General features: G+C 45.0%; 1 protein-coding gene across 4 annotated transcripts in view; it reads right to left on the bottom strand.

The window, feature by feature from the left end:
- LOC135205757 (tRNA (cytosine(38)-C(5))-methyltransferase-like) overlaps nucleotides 1-20273 on the bottom strand; it is a 71534-nt gene that overhangs the window by 45989 nt on the left and 5272 nt on the right. For 2 of the 4 annotated variants that reach the window (XM_064236884.1, XM_064236885.1), the window contains exon 2: nucleotides 2285-2627. The exons of the other annotated variants lie outside the window; for them this stretch is intronic. In XM_064236884.1, the coding sequence (XP_064092954.1) occupies nucleotides 2285-2343 (59 nt within the window). In that variant the 5' untranslated portion in view covers nucleotides 2344-2627. The remainder of the gene's footprint in view (nucleotides 1-2284; nucleotides 2628-20273) is intronic. 4 annotated transcript variants of the gene reach the window in all.

Here is a 20273-nt window from a genome sequence, read left to right as displayed (position 1 = left end):
GGGGCATGTCCAGTTAGTCTTGCATAAGGTGAACACCTCCATTCCAGATCGAAACGGGTCTCTTTGGTCAAGGGGTTCTTCCAAGTTCCTTCCCCCTCCACTCAAGAGGTATACTAGTAAGTATTATGCTATGAACTCAGCCTACTTGTTGTCTCATCATCTTAACCCAGACGTCATTCGTCTGAGCCAGGGTTGACTTTGGAGCAGGTGAGGTTGGTGGCACCATCCTTGTCTCAGCAGGATGCCTCAGCTTTGGAGTCTACAGCAGCCTCCATGTTACAGACTGTGTCATGGTTGGACTTCTGGTCGACGGTCATTGCCAAGATAACGTCTGACAGGTCCCCAGAGGGGTTGGTGAGTGGTTCTTCTCTTGCCAGTTTGTTGCAATCTGGGGGCAAGGCGTTCTCGTATCTCGCACACCTCAGTGTCAATTTGTGGGCTAATCTTTTTCTAATCAGAAGAGATGCAGCTTTGTACAGGACAGTAAGATTGGTTGACCCTGAGTCATTGTTGGAGCTAAGGAATGGGAACCTTTTAGAATCTCAGTTCCTGTTCCCTCGGACAGCTGGAGGATACGATAGACAGACGCCAGGCTGACACAAAAGACAGGTTAGTGCACCAGGCTGTGTCAAAGTCAGTCTCATTCTTGGAGACGTCCCACCCTCCTCCTCCCCCTGCTCAGCAGCAATCACGGAGATCGTTGCCCGGTAGGCCGTCTAGGAGTTCGGTTTTGGCAGGGCATTCCCATTCGTCTCAGTCTAGGTCAGAGGACTAACGTCCCTTTTGCTCCCGCTCTTACAAGTCAAAAAGGGGCTCCTGGGGCAGAAATAAAGGGGGTCATTGATAGGTTGGGTGCCTCTCCCTCTCCTTTCCCACAGGTGGGGGGTGCCTGGCGGGCCAGTGGGCCAAGTGGCAGAGTTATGGGGCGGAGAACTAGGTAGATGTCCCTCGGGTGGGGTATCTACTACCATTCGACTTCTCTCCCCCACTGTCGGACAAACCTCTGCTCAGGCGGGTGTATCCCCGATGCCTCACTTTCAGATTCAGATCTCAAGACCATAACTTACTCTTAAGTGCATCAGCAAGCTCCATACACTTTCAGGCAGAGTATCATATTTGAAACAATGGTTAGTGGCTGGTCTCTTTGTTTTGTTCAAGAGTTCATGGCCAAGACTTGATGATCTAGCAGGAATAGCTCTCTTTTCAACTCCCTTGCCATACATGCCTTGTCTTCTGCTCTATACAACACTTTTATGTCCTTATCTCCACAAAACAAATTTTTCATCCTTCTTCTCATTTATTTCTGTAGTAAGAATGGGCTATTTCCAAGAATTCTATCTCTTGGTTCTACATGTGGGTCATCAGAGTCAGCAGGCGTCTACTAATTATATATCTTTTAGTCTACCAAAAGTAATTTACAGTAATAAGGTTATGCCATTGTATACTGAAAGGACCTTGCCAAGCTCAAGATCAAGGGTCATGAGGTTCAAACTCTTACAGCTTCCCAGGTTTTAAAGGTATTGTAATCTGAAGCTCTGCCATCTTTACAGCATACACTAGCTTTGTAAAAAAAAAAAAAAAAAACTTTGCTTAGTTTTACCTTCATGACATAACTCATCAAACAGTTATTGTCTAACAGAGTGGACCTTTCATCGCGGCAGGCCATGTGCTTTCTGTAGAGGGGATTCAGGCTAATCATCCTCTTCATGAATCATCCCTGACTATTTACCTCACAAAAGGAGACTTGTTTCCTGGGATACCAGCTGTTATGTAGCTTCCCTTGGTGAGTGTTTTTGCCTGGGTTCATCTTCCAATGTCAATCAGTTCCTCATTGAAGCATAAATTATTCAGAGGAATGTTGCCATACTTCTTGGAATGTTCTCTCGGAAACCATGACTTCCTTTTCTTAAAGATCACCTGCCTTATTCTCCCTCCTAAACTGCAGTTAAGGGTATTTAAGATTATTGGGTTTGTAATAAACAATAATTCTACAATGGCTTATTTTTATTGAAACACAATAATCATCTTTCAGTCCCTGGACCCCTTCTCCTCTTTGATCAGATGAAAGATAGCACAAAAGAGAGCACAACAGTATCTTCTTTGCAATGTTTCAAACTGGTGTGCCTGGGTGCATTGCTTGTAATAAGACCATAATTTCTAAATGAAGTAATTTTCATATTACAGTACTATTTCTTTAATTAAAATTCTATAATACAAACTCTGAACCCAAATCTACTTTGATATTTACTGGCATTAATGAACTGACTTTGTCGCTTCAGCTTACCTTGAAGCATTTGCTGAAGAGGTTTTTGTGCAGGAGAATGTTCTACAGACACTGGTCATGTTCCAGTTACAGGTTCACTAAGGTCAACTGGGCCTTTAATACAGGTATCTTGAACTTCTGAATTTGGGGATGGGTTCCTGGACCTGAAGGCATCCAACAGGCTTGTTTTCCTAGGAAGTCCAGTAGGGTATTTCCTTTCCATGTGCTTCAACATATTGGAGATGCCAACTCCACTTCTGAACTCTAAGAAGCAGTGATTACGTATTTCCTCATCCTTGTCGTTTTGAAGTACTACTGTATCCCAAAACATTGCTCCAGTGCAGGAGTTTCTTCTTCCTCATATCTATAAATCATTAGCATGAGTATAAAACAATAGAAAGTACCACAGTACAGTTTTTCTATAATATTATAAGTCATAGAATTACAGCATGCTGTAGGCCATTCCAAAATTTATGTCCTTTTTCCTTTATAAAATAATCTCAGGCTAATAATGAAGATACTAAAAGACAACCACAAATTATTGTACCCAAAGCCAGGGTAACTTAAGCGATCTTCCCAAAGATAAAAAATCAATGACCACTGGGCAAAAAAAAAAGTTAAAGCTCATAGAAATTACTAGTGAGCCAAAAGGCCTCCACATGACCTTCTGGAGAAAATTCTTGCTCAAATTTGACTTTCACTATAACCTGATCACATTCATATGGAGGCATAGCATAGCACATAAAAAACTCTCATGGGAAAAAAATGGCATTTGAAATCAATATGTATTTTTCGTAACTAACAACCCTTCCGTCTTAACGTGACGATATATTCTCTAGCGCCAGCTGGAGTCTGGTTAAAATTAACAAAGGAATTGGTAGCAATAGGCATCAGCCAATTGGGAAGGAGGAAGCTACATGACCTGCTTTACCAAACAAAATAACTGTTTTGACCTAAACCTAACTTGTCTGGTGTTCATCACGGTAATGATTTAATTAAATTAATTTACATCTTTTTAAAGGGGAGTAACCAGATATAGCATACAGTGTATGGTCACAGAGAAATTAAAACAATGGAGTGCAAGATCTTTCACCTTTAAGGCATTTTCCAGCCAACTACATAAAAAAAATGAATTCCCAAAAGGCGATTAAGATTAAAAGAATATAACAAAGATTAGAGAGATTCCTCAGTTTCCCTTAAATCTCCTGCAAACATCTTACACAGAATAGGGTCAAGAATGTACAAACATGGACTTGAATTAATATTATCTTCCTTTGTTTGTGGAAGTCTCTCAGACTTTGGCAACATGATATTGTTATTGTACAATAAAGTTTCATACATACTTACCTGGCAGATATATACTTAGCTCTAATCGACCTCTGTCGTCCCGAACAGGAAGTTCGAATTTCGCGGCACACACTGGCAGGTAGGTCAGGTGATCCTACCCCGCCCCGCCCCGCTGGGTGGCAGGAAGTCGGAACCATTACCATTCTAGCAACCAGATTTTCTCTTCCACCTGTCCTCCAGATGGGAGGTGCTGGGTGGGACCATTTAATCGTAATATTATCTGCCAGGTTTAAGTATTTGTAAATGAAACTTTATTGTGCTATAACAATATCATTTTCATACATTCACTTTCCCTGTCAAGTATATATACTTAGCTTGATTGGCAACCTTTGGTGGAGGGTAAGTATACAGCTAATTACCTGATTAGACAGGTAAATAAGCATAACGTTTGTAGGTAATAATAAATAAACCACACCTTGGTTTTCCTAATGTGTTTAGACGCAAGAGTTTGACATTCCTAGCTATTGCCTAGGAGTCTGCTTCGTCTCAACGAGCCTCAGCGAGGATGTGACCCATGACTAAGAGTTCTTGTAGATTCTGGTCCCAGTGGGGTCTTATCCCCACTTACCTCGACAGAATCTAATGGGGTCATTTGTCATGGGGTCTTATCCATTATTAATGACAATGACACCTATGCCTAGGGGTGGCCATAATTTAAGGAGCACAACAACGATCCCGATCCGGCCTGGATCCTAACAACGAGGGTTTTGTTTGTTTCTTATTTGAAAAGGAGTTAATCCCCAAACTCCTTTCAAACAACTCAAAGAAAAAAATAAAAACACTATGTTTAACTGATTTATGGTTTAAGATACAATGAACGGTTTTATACATACTTACCTGGCAGATATATACTTAGCTATAGACTCCGTCGTCCCGACATAATTCAAAACCTCGCAGGCACACGCTTACAGGTATGGTCAGGTGATCTACCATTCCCGGCCGCTGGGTGGCGGAATCCCGACCACATTCCCTGTTTTCCTGAGCCGTATTTTTCTCTTACCCACTCTGTCCTCCTGAGGGGAGGCTTGGGTGGGCCCTTAATCGTATATAGTCTGCCTGGATAAGGTATGTTATAAAAAAGACTTCAATTTGTATCTTAACAATATGATTTTTATACTGCAACTTACCCCGGCAGATTATATACTTCGCTGATTAACACCCTTGGTTCGGGAGGGTGAGAAAGACAGCTTATAATACATAAAAAAAATAAAATGCAATAAAAATTGATATTTTTGATGATAATAAAAGTTTGTTCATACTTACCTGGCAGATAATATATATAGGCTGTAATTTTTTCTGAAGTCCGACAGAATTTTAAAAACCTTCCGACACACCAACGCAGTGGGTCCGGACCGCAGGTGGTTAGGGTAACCCATTCCCTGCCGCTGGAGGCGGGTATCAGGAACCATTCCCATTTTTCTATTCAAATTTTTAATTTTTTATTTCCACTGTTCCCCTGAGGGGAGGTGGGGGTGGGTACTTGATTATATATTATCCTGCCAGGTAAGTATGAACAACTTTATTGTATCATAACAATATCCATTTTTGTTCATGAAAACTTACCTGTCAGATATATATATAGCTGAATCCCCCTGTTTGGAGGTGGGTAAGGGAGGGAGAATAATGGAAGGATTTTGGGAACCAAATGCATGCAGATGATTTACCATCTTGGTTTCCACCTTTTGTTAGCATCGCTGGCTTCGTGGGTTGTCTGCCGCCACGTAGTCTGCTTGTGCTACTAAGAGTTTGCCAGGCGAGGTAGAGACCCTATATAGCTGGTGCAACCTCCAGAATGATCTGTCAACATGGGGCGAGACCACTACTTGACCTAAAAAGGACCCTATTGACCATACCATGAGGGCTTAAGAAAGTAAAATAAATGTATATATATATAAATAAGTATATGATTCACCACCTGAACCAAACCTAGCCAAAGTTAAGGTGGTGTTTAACTAAGGCTTAATGAGTTTAAGAAGTCGCCCGTTGTCGGCGACTCAACAACTAAATTAAAGAGCTCTTCCTAACCCATTTTTCTACAGGATAGGGATGAGTGGTACTTTCCTTGCCCCAAGATTGTGTCTGCAGACACGTATGGGCCCTAGCGATCAGCCAAAAAAAAAGATCTCATATGCCATCTTCACATCTCGCATGGAGTGTGAAGTGTAACACAAGAGTTTGCTTCGCTAAAACATGGTACTCAGGTATGTTCTGAGTGCCATGCTCTGGTTGAAATTGCTTCCGAGGTGGCCGCTCCCTCTACCTCGTGAGCTTCATTCGATAAAAGATTTCAAATCTTTGTTGTAAGCAAACACAATGCAAGGTAGCTGTTTTTGAAATAACTCCTTAACACTAAAGCCAGGCCTTGTTCTTCGATCTGGGCAAGTCCTGGTCTTTTATTTCGGAACACTGCCAAGAGTTGCCCGAGTTGACTTTCGACTTTCTTGAGTTTTATGTAAGATAAAACTTGCAGAGACCCGACCAGGGCATCCAGGTACTCTCTGCTGGCCTCCTGCCCCACTAACTTTGTGCCATCCTTGCGTCCAAGACTTTCCTGGCCCAAGGACAAACGGTTACCATTCTTAGGCCACAACCGGAAGGGTTAGAGAGCCCACCACAGCCTTTGTGTTTCTCTAAAGCCAAAACTTGTGACGATGGCTTAAAATCTCACTAACCCTTCTTTGTCGTATCTAGGGTGGTTAGAATTAAGCCTTCCTGATCACAATGCAATAAGTTAACATGGGTGGGGGGGGAAAGGGGGGGGGGAGGGGGGGGAGGTTAAGGAAGAGGTTTCGATATGCTTTTTGACATCAAGAACTTCAGACTAACGTACTAAGTTTCCATATTGAAAAGCTTCGATCTGGACATTGCACAGTCAGGTCCCGTCTGTACTAAAGTTCAGGTTGACCAAACCAGTTTGAACCCAGTCAGACGCATCAAGGACCCAAGGCTGGCTTAACCCCTGAAGAACCATAAGGCACTATTCCGTTTCGCTGAAGGATGAGTGTCTTGGACTGGCCTGGGCGATTTCAATCTAAGCTAAAATACCTTGGGGGTTGTAATCACGCAACCCAACGTCGTCAGCAAATCAACTCCTGCACTCTAGCTTCTGGTGCCAGGAGAAAGGATCGAGGGAGCAAAAAGGCCGATTCAGCTCCCCCGAAGGAAATAATGCCTGACAGTCCCAACCTGGTCTCATGTTACAAACGATCATCGGGGGTTGGTGTATAAAACGCAACCGACTTCGAACAAGAAACTCAGTGGCTACTATCTGTTCCCGCCTGGATCTCGCACGAGTGGTCTGACCTCCGAGAAAACAGGTTTAGACAACAAGTAGATGGTGAGCGATTGTTCTAGATTCCAGCAGAAACTCAAAAGATCGTGAAGGGTCTTTGTTGTTTGACATACTGCAATCTCTGAGCCCAAACGGCCGTCACCCAACATATTTGGTTGCGTATTCTTTGTTTATAGTTTGTGACTGCCCAGCTTATCCCATTCTTGCAGACGGAAATGGAAGAACGGTAATTCTTATTCCTGTCAAACATCTCGATAGCCTGAAACGTAGTCCAAGACTCGATGAGGCGGAGTAGGTTAGTAGGTACCTTTCGAGTTAGGAGTAGAAACCGACTCCCCCCTTTTCCCCCCCCTTCTAAACAGGTCCTTGGAAACAAGTGAACTTAGGTAAGTATTGTGAACCCTCCTTGTGAATCCAGGATCCTGAAGGAGCCAACATGGGGTGCGATTCAGCGTCATTGTCCGCTCCCTGTGACGTCATAAATCCTCCTTTTATTACCATTTCCTAAGCCGATTGAAAAAATGGGTAAAAGAGACCTAAACATATCCATACCCCGTTCCAATATCATAGGATGGCCGTTTAATGGTAGCCGTATCCCTCCGGGTATCGAGAATAGGGGAGCCTAGAAGGTAAGAAGCCTCTTCGTCCTCAACATATCTAAGATAAAGAATGAAATGGGCGTCCCTAAAGTCCCTCCACAACACTCCTCAACTTACTTCTAAAGAAAGGATTCCCCACTCGGAGTTAATAGTTGCTGCCGGTCACGATCGAGGACGATTCGTACGGACTTTTGCAATCCGGTAACGAACCTCTTAAAGAAAAAGGGGGGGGGATCCGTTTACCATTCCTTCCTAACGCCTGTTGTTATAATAGGCTTTCTCGTAAACTCGACAAGGGACCGACCCTAGAGAATATTACTTCTTATATGGAGTGAAGAGCTGTGGAATATCAGAGTTGAATCTGGACCACTGGTTCCCTCCCAAAACTCGTTTACGAAGGACTGGAGGGACCTACCGAATCGCTTTTTACTTCTTTCCAGATTTAAGATCTAGGACGTCTGAAACCCTATCCAGATGTCCACGGCACCTTCTTTCTATCACCTCAGGTTGAATAAACGCACTTGAGAGATTGTTTCAGATCATTTATTCCTAGATCTTGAATAATTATTTCAGTTTCCTGGTTTTAATGGAAAAAATAAAACTGTGGTCTGAATTGCAGTCTATTCTGGGGAAAACAAACTTCTTCAGGCAAGGAAATGGTCCCCAGCAAGCTCATCCATTCCCTCCCCTAGTATGCTTACTTCCCTAATTAAGGCTGCGCTTTGCCTAAGCAGGAGATGCTATAAATAAAGTGTGCAATGTTGCGGTAGACTCTTAGTTTTCTATACCGTTGCGGTAAACCGAGCACCAGAAAGGATTAATAAGAGATAACTCTGTTTGAACATAGTTAAAGGCAAAAACGAATGCAACCGTTTTATTCATTCCCACGTAAGAAATCCCCCTCAATCTTAGGCTAAAGTCCGTGATTGTAGGGCAAGAGTTACAGTTAGTCAGTCAATCCCGCAGGAGAGACGTAACCGCCAGCACAGAGATACGGTTAGTCAGTCAATCCCGCAGGAGAGAGAGACGTAACCTACGGCGCATGACAGCGCCCGATCTGTTACTGGCTCGGTTGGACTGGAAGACAGACAGCGTGACAGCAGCAGCCAGCAGCTTACGAACGTCGTCTCTTATTAACTTTATGTCTGGGTTGCCAGCTACCCTATTCTACGAAGAATAGGTCCGTTATTTTTTTGAGCCGAAGACTCTCAAGCTGGTATATTTAAGCGAAACAGAAAACGCTAAATATATAGATGCGTTTATGTCGTCAGAACCACTACCATACAACGGTAAAAGATAAATCGGAAACTCCTGGAAGGCTGCAGGAGTAACGATTAAATGTCCTTAAAATAGACAATAGACCTCTCGGTTGCCATCCGAAGAGGTAACTACAGCAAGCGTATATGACTTGAACCAACCAGAAGTAAAATAACGCAAGGCAAAATATGAAATTATATCACAATAAAGTTTGTTCATACTTACCTGGCAGACATATATAGCTGAATTCGGAAATACAGCTACATACATATCTGACAGGCAAGTTTCATGAACAAAACTTAAGAGAATCGAAGCAGTCAGCTCAAGCTTCTTATGTTACTGGACATAAGCGTTCATTGACGTAGTCTACAAGTCTATTTCTTGTACGAGTCTGCGAATGACGAATGAGAGCTCTTCCGAATCTTGTCAATAAGAGCTTATTCGCTTACGCAATATCAAGTTAATGAGATGTTTTGTCAATGAGAACTAACCCATTTACGGGACAACGAGATATTTTGTCAATGAGGGGATACCCACTTACTTGACAAAACGAAAGTATATTGTCAATGGGGGAGTCACTGATTGACAAACGTAATCCAGGGAGTCCAAGCATTTATTTTTTCGATTCCCGTCTCAAACGAGGAAGGGGCAAGAATCCTGTTAAGAGACTGGGCTTACGGCAGGTAGAACGACGATGTTCAATTCGGCAGCGTAGTCCCGACTAGAAACTAACAAAATCTATCATCTGAAAAAACCCTTTCAGATGGGCTAAAAAGAAAAAGCTTGCAAAATTATCCTGGGAAAGAGGAAGAAACTCTCCAACCAGCTTCCTCTCCCGTATCACAACTAATGCCTGCTAAAGCTTAAAATTTATTGGCAGTATGGCAAAGGAAGTCCTGTCTTGCGCTTTCCTGAAGAGCGTCCTTTTGATGAGTGCCTTTGCAAGAATCCCACTGAAAGTTGCCGAGAGTCCTGACGTGCAGGACATCGAGCCTTACATAACCCGTAACTGCCTTATCGCAAAGTCTTGACTGCGGTAGTGGCAACTTAAATTTATTGGCCGAATGGCAAAGGTTGCGGTAGAGCAAACGAGATCTTCCCTTGAGCTTTCCTTAACTCCATCCACCTATGCGAAAAGCAATATTAATTGACAGAGACCTCTTGAATTCACGAACCCGATGTCTTGCTGGGTTTCGAAGAAGAAGTTGTCTGTTCACTTTAAACTTCCTCCGAAGCACTGCCTACTTCACATTCTTTGCAGTGGGAGGTAGAAGGTATCACCGGAGGTAGAGGTAAACATTCTTTAGGCCCATATCTGAAACAAGAGCTTGAAGAGTTCAACAGAAACGTTCAGCCAGGCGACACACCTGGCGTGCGCTGGTTGCACGATCGGCGTCCAGGTGGCGCGCAGCTCGGCGTCCACTGGAACGCGCTCTGCGTCCCACTGGAGCGCGCTCGGCGTCCACTGGAGCGCGCTCGCTCCACTGGAGCGCGCTCGGCGTCCACTGGCGCGCTCGGCGTCCACTGCGCGCTTGGCGTGCACCCGCGCGCGCCTGGAGTCCATCCGAGCGTCCCGGGCGTCCCGCTCTCAAAAGCTTCCTGCTACTATGACTTCTTTACGTATTTCTCGGTGGAAAGACGGACACGAGTTCAGGCGACGTTCGCCTTCTTACTTCTCACTGAAACGCATAACGAGAGAGAGAGAGGACGTGAAGCGTCCTCTTCTATAAAGCTTTCTATTTAGAGGGCGCGAGTCCTTCCGAAAGCTCCAACCCCTGCATGGGGAGACGCTTCGGAGGACGAGAAGCAATCTTTCAGGATTCGTGCACGCGCACGCACTTTGGCAATCTGGGGATTTTCATCAGAAACTGCCGAAGGCACGCCAGATCGGTGGTGGGGGTTCCTTGTAACCCTCCTTATGCTTTCGACATGCTCCCTCCCCGTCCTGGGAGTCAAGCAGAGGTCCCAGGCCTAGAGGCGAAACGAGGCCGATCTGACGCACCCTCCACTACACAAGGGGTATCACTGCACTTCTGCCACTTACTTTTACTTTTCTCTTTAAAGCAAGCACTTTCGATTCTAAGATACGAATCGAAAGAGTATCAAGAGGGAAAGGGTAATTCCTCTACAGACACTGCTTAGGGCCCGAAGGGCACACTGCAGGGTTATTGGAGTAACAATTACAGAAGTAGCACTTCACAAGCAATGAAGGAGAGCGAGCACCTCTCGTAGACATATTCATAGCCCGTAGGCCATACTACAGGGTTAGGCAAAATAAAGTCTACAGGTTAGGTTCAGCATGTTCACACCTGACTTTTGTTGTTTACTGATTAATTGCGTACATACGAATCATACGTCTTCCTTACGGAATTAGACATGTTTTAACTGATTTTATTGCGTACATACGAATCATACGTCTTCCTTACGAATAGACAAAGTCTCACACTCCTACATGACAAATCTCAACAAAGAAGCAAGACCATACCCCTCGTACATACCAAGTGCGGATCTACCGAAGCTTTCGGTAGCCACACCCTATCTTTGCAGACAACCCCGCCGTCTGAAAACTAGCCTAACTAGATTCAGATATTTTATGCAAAAATAAATCAAATTCAAATCAATTTAAGATAGCGTATGCCTAGCCACAAATCCCAACAAATCCAAGTAAATAAATCAAAACAAGACAATTAGGATACTTAGCGGCAATGAAGTTTCCAAAATCCTAAGACGGAGGTACTGAAAACAGGTGTTTTCAGCACCAGCGACAGAAAAACTTATGAATAGAAAATGGGAATGGTTCCTGATACCGTCTCCCAGCGGCGGGAATGGGTACTAACCACCTGGCCGACCACTGCGTGTGTCGGAAGTTTTTAAAATTCTGTCGGACTTCAGAAAAATACAGCTATATATATATCTGACAGGTAAGTTTCATGAACAAAAAAAAAATTTAATAACGGGAAACAACAATTGTTGTAGGATATCAATCCTTGGTTCTTACCTGTTTGGGCCGAAGACTTCATGATTACTGTCATTTAGTCTGCATGCCTCAAGAGCTTCAGTGAGGTAAACAACCTATGACTGAACAGCCCTTCTGGATCATGTCAATGGGGGCTAGCCCGCTTACGCGACAGAACCTGCATGGATCGTACCAATGGGGCTTACCCACTTACATGGCAGAGCCTGACCTGTATCTTATCAATGGGCTAGCCCTCTTACATGACAGAGCTTTAGGCTTTACATAATGCACAACGAGGAGACCAAAAAGTTAATCCCGACCACCTGACCTTCCTAACCATGTTAAATCTAGGAACTGAAAGGGGTTATTCCTATACCCGCTCATTCAGTCAACCATAAAAACCAAACACCATAATGTTAAAATTCATAACCTAAACTAATTAGGATTTAACCTCAGCTCCTCCTCCCAGCACTAAATCCGCGGAAACATACGCTCCCAGTGAAAAGCACTTCTCATAAGTAACTCTCACATCCCTTAGATAATGAGAGGCGAAGACTGAGTTACACTTCCAATACGTGGACTCAATTAGATTTTGAAGGGACCACGTTTTATGAAAAGCCATTGAGGTTGCTATGGCCCTCACTTCGTGTGCTTTCACCCTGAGGAGTTTAAATTGTTCTTCACCACATTTAAGATGCGCTTCCTTAATAATGTCTTTAATGAAAAACGTAAGGGCGTTTTTTGATATTGGCCTTGTAGGATCCTTGACCGAACACCAAAGACTTTCCTGCATACCTCCCAAAAGAGACTTTCTTTGTAAATAAAATTTTAGAACTCTTACTGGACAAAGGGTCTTCTCCTGTTCTTCCCCCGTAAGAGAAGAGAGTGCCTTCACTTCGAAGCTTCTAGGCCACGGTTTAGATGGGTTTTCATTCTTGGCTAAGAAGAGAGGCTTAAAAGAGCAAATTGCAGCCTCCTTCTTAAAACCCACTCTGCCCTCTAACGCTGAAGCTCACTCACCCTTTTTGCGTGGCTAAGCGAACAGGAATAGAGACTTCCTTGTCAAATCTCTAAAAGAAGAATTATTGGCAGGTACTAATTTTTCAGACATAAGATAATGAAGCACTATATCCAAGTTCCAACTGGGATTTTTATTATTCTGACTTTTGAGGTCTCGAAGACCTAATAATGGTTCATGTAGGTCCTTATTGTCCGACACATCCAGACCCCTATGCCTAAAAACCGAGGCCAGCATCTTCTATACCCCTGATCGTAGATACAGCTAGGCCACACTTTCTTCTAAGGTAAAGAAGAAAATTTGCAATGTCGGTTATAGAGGTACTGGAAGAGGATACCTCATGCGTCCTGCACCATCTTCTAAACACCCTCCCACTTCGAACTGGTACAGTAACGTGGATGGTCTCCTGGCTCTTGCGATTGCTTTTGAAGCTTCTCGAGAAAACCCCCTCGCTCTAAACGAGTCCTTCGATAGTCTGAAGGCAGTCAGACTTAGAGCGGGGAGGTTTTTGTAATACCTGTCGAAGTGGGTTTGTTTGAGAAGATCGCTCCTTAGTGGGAGCGATCGGGAAGACCCACTATCCACTCCAGCAACTCTGTCACCCAATCTAGGGCTGGCCAAAGGGGGACGATCAAAGTCAATTTCGTTCCCTCTGAGGAGGCGAACTTTCTTATTACTTCCCCTCCCCTACCCGTTTGAAGGGGGGAAAAGCGTACCCGTCTATTCCCTTCCAATCCATGAGGAGGCCATCTATCGCTATTGCTCTTGGATCTGCGATGGGGGAGGGCAATAATTCTCCAACCTCTTGTTCCAGTTGGTTGCGAACAAGTCTACGTTCGGCCTTCCCCATAACCCCCATAACTGATCGCACACTTGAGGGTTGAGAGTCCATTCGGTGGGGAGCACTTGGTTCTTCTGCTTAGCAGATCCGCTCGAACATTTCTCTCTCCCTGAATAAATCTCGTTAGTAGAGAGATCTGTTTCTCTTGTGCCCAAAGCAACAACTCCCTTGCTGTCTCGTAAAGGGAGAATGAATGATTCCCCCCTTGCTTCCTGATATATGCTAGGGCTGTCGTGTTGTCGGATTGACCTGAATGATCGATCCTTGAGATCTGTTTTTGAAAGTGCAAGAGAGCTAGGTGAATGGCTTTCAGTTCTTTTTGTTTATGTGCCAGGCACCTGAGCTCCTTCCCAGGTTCCCGACACTTCTTCCGAATCCAACGTTCTCCCCACCCTACGTCCAATGCGTCTGCAAACAACGCTCGGAGAGGGCTCTTTATGTGTAGGATATTCCTTGACCGAGTTTCTTCGGGTCTAACGACCACCGAAGATCTTGCTTGACCTTGTCCGTTATCCTGAATGATTCTTCGAGGTCCTGGGAACTTTGATCCCAGTTCTCCTTCAGATAATACTGAAGGGGTCTTAGGTGCAGTCTCCCTAGGGAAACTAACTGCTTCAACGAGGAAATGGTTCCCAGCAAACTCATCCACTCCCTCGCGGAGCAATGCTCTTTCCCTAGAAATACTGACACCTTTGTAAGGCAGCGTTCTATTCTCTCTGTTGATGGAGACGCTAGAAAACCCCGAGAATCCATCTGAATCCCCAGATAAACTATGTTCTGCTGGGGATCCAGCTGGGACTCTCGAGGTTGACTAGGAGTCCAATGACTGCGTCATCTTTAATGTTACCGAAAGGTCCTCCAGACACTGTTCCTTCGACTTTGCTCGTATTAGCCAGTCGTCCAATACATCGAGATTCTGATCCCTTCTAAATGTAGCCAATGCGCCACATTCCTTAGGATACCCGTGAAGACTTGCGGGGCCGTCGACAGTCCGAAGCAAAGCGCTCGAAATTGAAACACTCTTCCCTGTGACATGAATCTTAGGTATTTCCTTGATGCCGGATGAATTGGCACATGGAAATATGCATCTTGAAGGTCCAGGGATACCATCTAGTCCCCTGGACGAAGAGCAGAAAGTACAGAGGAAGAGGTCTCCATCGAGAACTTCTTCTTTATCACAAAGAAGTTCAGCGCACTTACGTCCAAAAACCGGCCTACACCCGCCCGCCCGGCTTTTGGTACCAGGAATAGACGTTGTAGAAACCAGGTGAATGGAGATCTTGAACCGGTTCTATTGCTCTTCTGCAACATAAGTTCTACTGCTTGCAGGAGAGCTTGACTCTTGAACAGGATCTTTGTATCTCGCTGTTAACTCCCTTGGAGTTCTTGTTAAGGGAGGATATTCCCTGAAGGGGATGAGGTATCCTCTCTCGAGGATAGAGATGTCCAGCTGTCCGCCCCTCTCTTCGCCCAGACTCTGGCAAAGTTCGACAGTCTGGCGCCTACCGCTATCTGGAGGACTTCTTCTTCATTTTGCCTTCCCGGCGGGTCTCCTGGAAGGTCTTCCTCTGGTATCCGGTCTTCTACCTCTAAAAGGGGTTCTCGAGGAGGAAGAGGCTCCTCGAAAGGGCTGCTGAAGAGGTGCTTTATCCTTCTTTTGAAAGGAACAGCAGGCTTGAACCTCTTTGCTGACTGTGTCAGTAGATCCTGTGTAGCTTTTCCAGCTAATGATTTTGCTACATCCCTCACCGTGTCCTGTGGGAAAAGGTGGTTAGAAAGTGGCGAATATAGCAAGGCCGACCTCTGTAGAGGAGATACTGACCTTGACAGGAAAGAACCGTACACTGCTCTCTCTTTTTCAAAACTCCCGATCCAAAAAGGGCAGCCACTTCCACCACCGTCCATCACGCTCTGTCCAGACAAGATAATACACTCGATAATTCGTCCATAGTGACAAATTCGGGATCTTGGGCTCTCTTCGCAAGGGCTCCCAAAGCCCAGTCCATAAAATTGAATACCTCGAGTGTCCTGAAGAGTCCCTTTAGTAGATGGTCCAGTTCACACATCCCCCAAGTAGCTTTTGCTGATAGTAGAGCGCGCCTCCTTGAAGAATCTACTAAGGAAGCGTAATCTGCGTCTGCCGATGAAGGCAGTCCTAAGCCCATAGGTTCCTGGGTATCGTACCATCTTCCAGGCTTACCCGTCAACTGAAGGAGGGCATGAAAAAACAGTCTTGCCCGCCTCTCTTTTATTCTTAGCCATTCTCCAAACGCCTTTGAATGCTTTTTTCATACTAAGGGCTGGACGCATTTTTACTTTGATGAGGATGCTTTTGGAGACTTCGTGCTTGATAACAAAGATCCTGGAGAGGGCGGATCCGCTGGTTGAAGCTTATCCCGAACTCCTGCAACAACAACAAGGACAATCTCTTATAATCAGAGACTACTACATCCACTGGTAATTCTTCTAAGTCTCCGGCTGTAGGAGATCCTTTCGGAGAAGAGCGGTTCTTAGTAGTCGAGGGACTTCTGTTCAAAAGAAGAAGAACGTCGCCCGTGTGACAAACTCCTTGCTACTACAAGGCGCAATAGAGCTCGTAAACGCATAGAGATCTCCTCTCAGGAACCTGTTTCCTACCAGGTGAAGGGCTCCTACTCTCAGAAGAACTCATAAAGTGCAAGTCTTAAGGGGTCTACCTACTCCTACAAGGAGCCTGGCTGCTCAAGCTCCTCAAGGGCCTGCGCTGCTCGACTCCTGACGCCTGCTCGACTCCTGGCGTCTGCTAGACTCCTGGCGCCTACCTGACTCCCTGACCCTGCTCGACTCCTGAAGCCTGCTTTGATTCCTGGCGCCTGCTTGACTCCTGGCGCTTACCTGACTCCTTGAGCCTGCTCGACTCCTGAAGCCTGCTTTGATTCCTTTTGGCGCCTGCTTACTCCGCGCTTGTCGTGACTCCGGTGGCCTGACGCCTTCACTAGACTCTTGGCGTCTGTTAGCTCTATACGCCTTTATATTCTTGGCGCCTACTAGGGCTCTGTCAACTCTTGGCGTCTAAAAATATCCTGCTTCTTAGGCTCTTGACGCCTATCCTGATCCTCAGAAGAGGAGTCCGACTCCTGACTTCTCCTATGAAGAAACGTAGCTGATCGTTTGCTCTGCGAGCGGCTACCGCTGGGAACTTTCTTCCTATACACATGGAGAGGATCGCTTAAAGGGAAAACGAGAGTGTCTCTCCGGTGACGAGCGCCTGCTAGAGTGAGAAACTTCTCTCCTACCAGAGAAGAAAACTTCGATCTCTTCACTGGAAGGGAGGAGTCTTTCCTTCGAGACGAATCCTTATGTAGAGCGCCTACCAAGGAGGATATTTTGTTCCTGTAGATTAAGCAGGAAAAGCTTAGTCTGGGTCTTGAGGCGCTGGAGACGGTCTTCTCGCCTTCTTACTAGTCGAAGGAAAATCCTCTGGAAAGCGCTCTGGGCTTGAATCAAAAGCGTCTCCTTTTCGGCGCTACCCACGATCTCTTCAGAGGACGAGACTTCGAAGCAGAGCTCCATCCACGCCTAGACGAGGAGGAGTCCGACGCAGAAAAAACACTCTTCCAGGATGACTTTTCTACGGCTATCCAAGGCAGCCTGGGTGTCGTTACTTCAGGATCTGCCGAAGGGACGCCTGATCGTTGGGGATGCTCCACATCCTCCCTGCAGCTTTGACATTCCTCCTTCCCCTGGTCCTGGAGTTTTGGAAGCGGTCTAGGCCTAGGAGCAATGCGGAGCCGATCAGACGCCCCCACCCTCCACTGCACTGGGGTCACTGTATTCACTGACACTCTTACCTTGTGTTTCCATAGCTTTAAACTGCTCCTGAAGCTCCTTGATCGAGGATCTCATTTTTTCCATTTCTGAAAATGAATCCTTAGATTCAACACAGGGAGAAGGGGCTGAGGTTATGGGAGAAACTCATCTAGCTTGTTAGCTTCTAATTCAGGCTCAAAAGAACAGGATCTACTCGAGCTTCTAGCTGAAGCTTTCCTAGCTCTATCCTTCTCTCTTTTCTTAATATAAGAAGCTAAATCCTTCCATCCTTGCTCCGTAAGCCCTTCACATTCAGCACAAGTTCTATCAAATGCACATTCAGAACCTCTACATTTACTACAAAGTGTATGAGGATCTACCTCTGCTTTAAACAACCTAGTTCTGCATTCTTCCCTTGCACACACCCTAAACTTAGGTGTTACTTTAACTTCAGCCATCTTAATAGAAAAAACCAAATCCAAGTCCTAATCCAGTCCAAAATAAGCGTATGCCAATCCCGAGAATAAACAAGAGTACTTCACCAAATGAGTCCAACCAATTCTCGGCAAATGAGCAGAATTCCAATCAGGAGAGACCAAACAACAGTTGTTGCCGGCCTCAGCGACAGAGAAAATCTGGCTCAGAAAACGGGAATGCCGCGAGTTTTGAATTCTGTCGGGACGATGGAGTCTATAGCTAAGTATATATCTGCCGGGTAAGTTGCATGTATAAAAATAAAAATTAACTGACTAGTTAAGGATCAGTGTCGGCTCCCTATCCCAGCAACGTATCCGTAGACACGTATAACCAAGAGAGAAGGATCTCTCGTAGGTCAACTTGACCTCCTTCGTGTAATGGGAAGTCAACACAGAGTTGCATCTCCCGTAAGTGACAGCTAATATGTCCTCATGACATCTTGTTATGGAAAGAACAAGAATTCATAAAAGCTCGCACTTCATGCGCTTTTAATTCTCAGCTGTTTGAAGGAATCATCAAGTTACTCATGAAGTGCTTTAGCGATCACACTTGTTTCAAGGAAGACCAGGGCTTTCTTTGAAATGGATCTCTTCTGGATGAAGCCTAGAGCCTGGGTGGCGCCTGACGCTTGGTTGGCGCCTAGCTCCTGGAAGGCGCTTTTCGCCCGACTCCTGGCTGGCGCCTCGCACCTGGAAGTAGCTTCGCGCCTGGCTCCAGACTGGCACTATTTGGCGCCTGGCGCCTGACTGACTCCTCTCCACTTGCTGGAGCTTCGAGCTTGGTAGAGTCTCGAGGATGTCTGGCGATGTCCACATCGGACACTCTTATCTGTCCGATTTGTTTGCCTCTAGCGCATCAGCGCTAGGTTGGAAGCCCCCTCTTTCTCTTCATCAGACAATGACAGTGTTCCTTGAAACTGTCTGCCTCTGGCGTTTTTTTTTTACGCCTGTTTTGGCATTTGGCGCCCGGTTGGCGCTACATTGTCTGAAAATCCTGAACCTCCACAATAGTTTATCAGGAGACTGGAGAAGGGTGGAAGAAATTCTTTCACTTTGAGCTTTTGGCCTCTCCAGCAAGGGGAGGTGATTGTAGTCAGCTACATCCATTAGCCGATAGGATATCTAACAGTACGAGAGATAAGAGTCTTCCTCCGAGGAGGATCCTTCTTGAATCCTTCCGTTGCTAACGAGATCTCTTCCTATCTGTTGATGAAGTTCCTCGTTGCAGAATCTTCCCTATCCTTGTCCAAAGGAAGGGAAGGAGCTTGGAAGTCGAAGGAGACTCCGAGCTGAAATTGGGAGGACTCCTGATTTCTAGCTCTTTATTGTATCCCTCTGAATACCTTCTGAGAAGCATTTCGAGCCCTCATTGCATCCCAAAGACTCTGTAGGCAAACGTTTAAACCATTCCTTCTTCTGTAGATAAAAACGTAAGTACCCTGCCTGGACAACGAAACCTCTTATCTGAAAGCGTTGAGTCAGGAATAGAGGGTTTTAGTTCTTTTACTAGACATACTATGCTAACAAGAACCCATAGCCGAGTCTCCATAGAATCTGATGCGAGATTCCAATGCACCAAAAAATTCACTTTGCCTTCTTGGACGTTTAGGGCCAAGAGAAACAAAGAATTCCCTCATAAAACTTCTCAAAGAAGTTTGATGAGGAGCAGTTCCATTTTGTCAGAACCCGGAATCTGTGGCCACAAAAGATCCCATTAGAAGTACATGATATCCTACTCTTGTTGTATTGAGGTATCATATAAGATCCCGAGGCTGTTAATCCTCTGTTATCTCCAATTCCCATTGTAGAGACTGAGCATAGCCTTTTACTGCGCTCTTTGATAGCAGATATATACAAAGGTGATTCTTCCCTCTGAAAAGGAAGAAAAAACCTCTATGTGGTTCACAGAGGTATCGGAAGAGGACAGTTTCCTCATTCCATCAAGCACGATTTGCAGCAATTCTATGTCCTGGCCACTGACTATTGTCATTCACCTTTGAAAAAATCCTTCTCATTCATGTCCACTTCTGGTCAGTCTGCACGCAGACAGACTCAGAGTGGAGAGGTTGTTAAGGTCTATTTATAATAGATGCTGATAGAATATCCAGACTTTCTTGGAAAAGACTTCCAAAACATGCTGTGAGAACAAAATGAGGCATAAAGTATCATTCTCTCTTCCTTTGACGCCCATTTATCTTAATATCTGTTAAGAATGTATAAATCTAGGGGAAAAAAGACTAAAGTTTATTCCCCTTATAAACTAAAAATGGCATATACAGTATTGCTACCTTTCTTGGTTCGAGAATAAGGCAGCAGTATAGATGCAGCATGTTCGTCTTCCACCTTGCGAAGAGATCTATGACGAAGACATCTCGCAGGTTTCCACAACTCTCTTTCCAACTAAGATTAGACATAAGTCAATAGTTATATTGTCG

This window comes from Macrobrachium nipponense, chromosome 24 (assembly GCF_015104395.2).
Source record: "Macrobrachium nipponense isolate FS-2020 chromosome 24, ASM1510439v2, whole genome shotgun sequence".
NCBI lineage: Eukaryota > Metazoa > Arthropoda > Malacostraca > Decapoda > Palaemonidae > Macrobrachium > Macrobrachium nipponense.
Note: the sequence above shows the minus strand (reverse complement) of the source record. Positions and strands in the feature narration are given on the sequence as shown.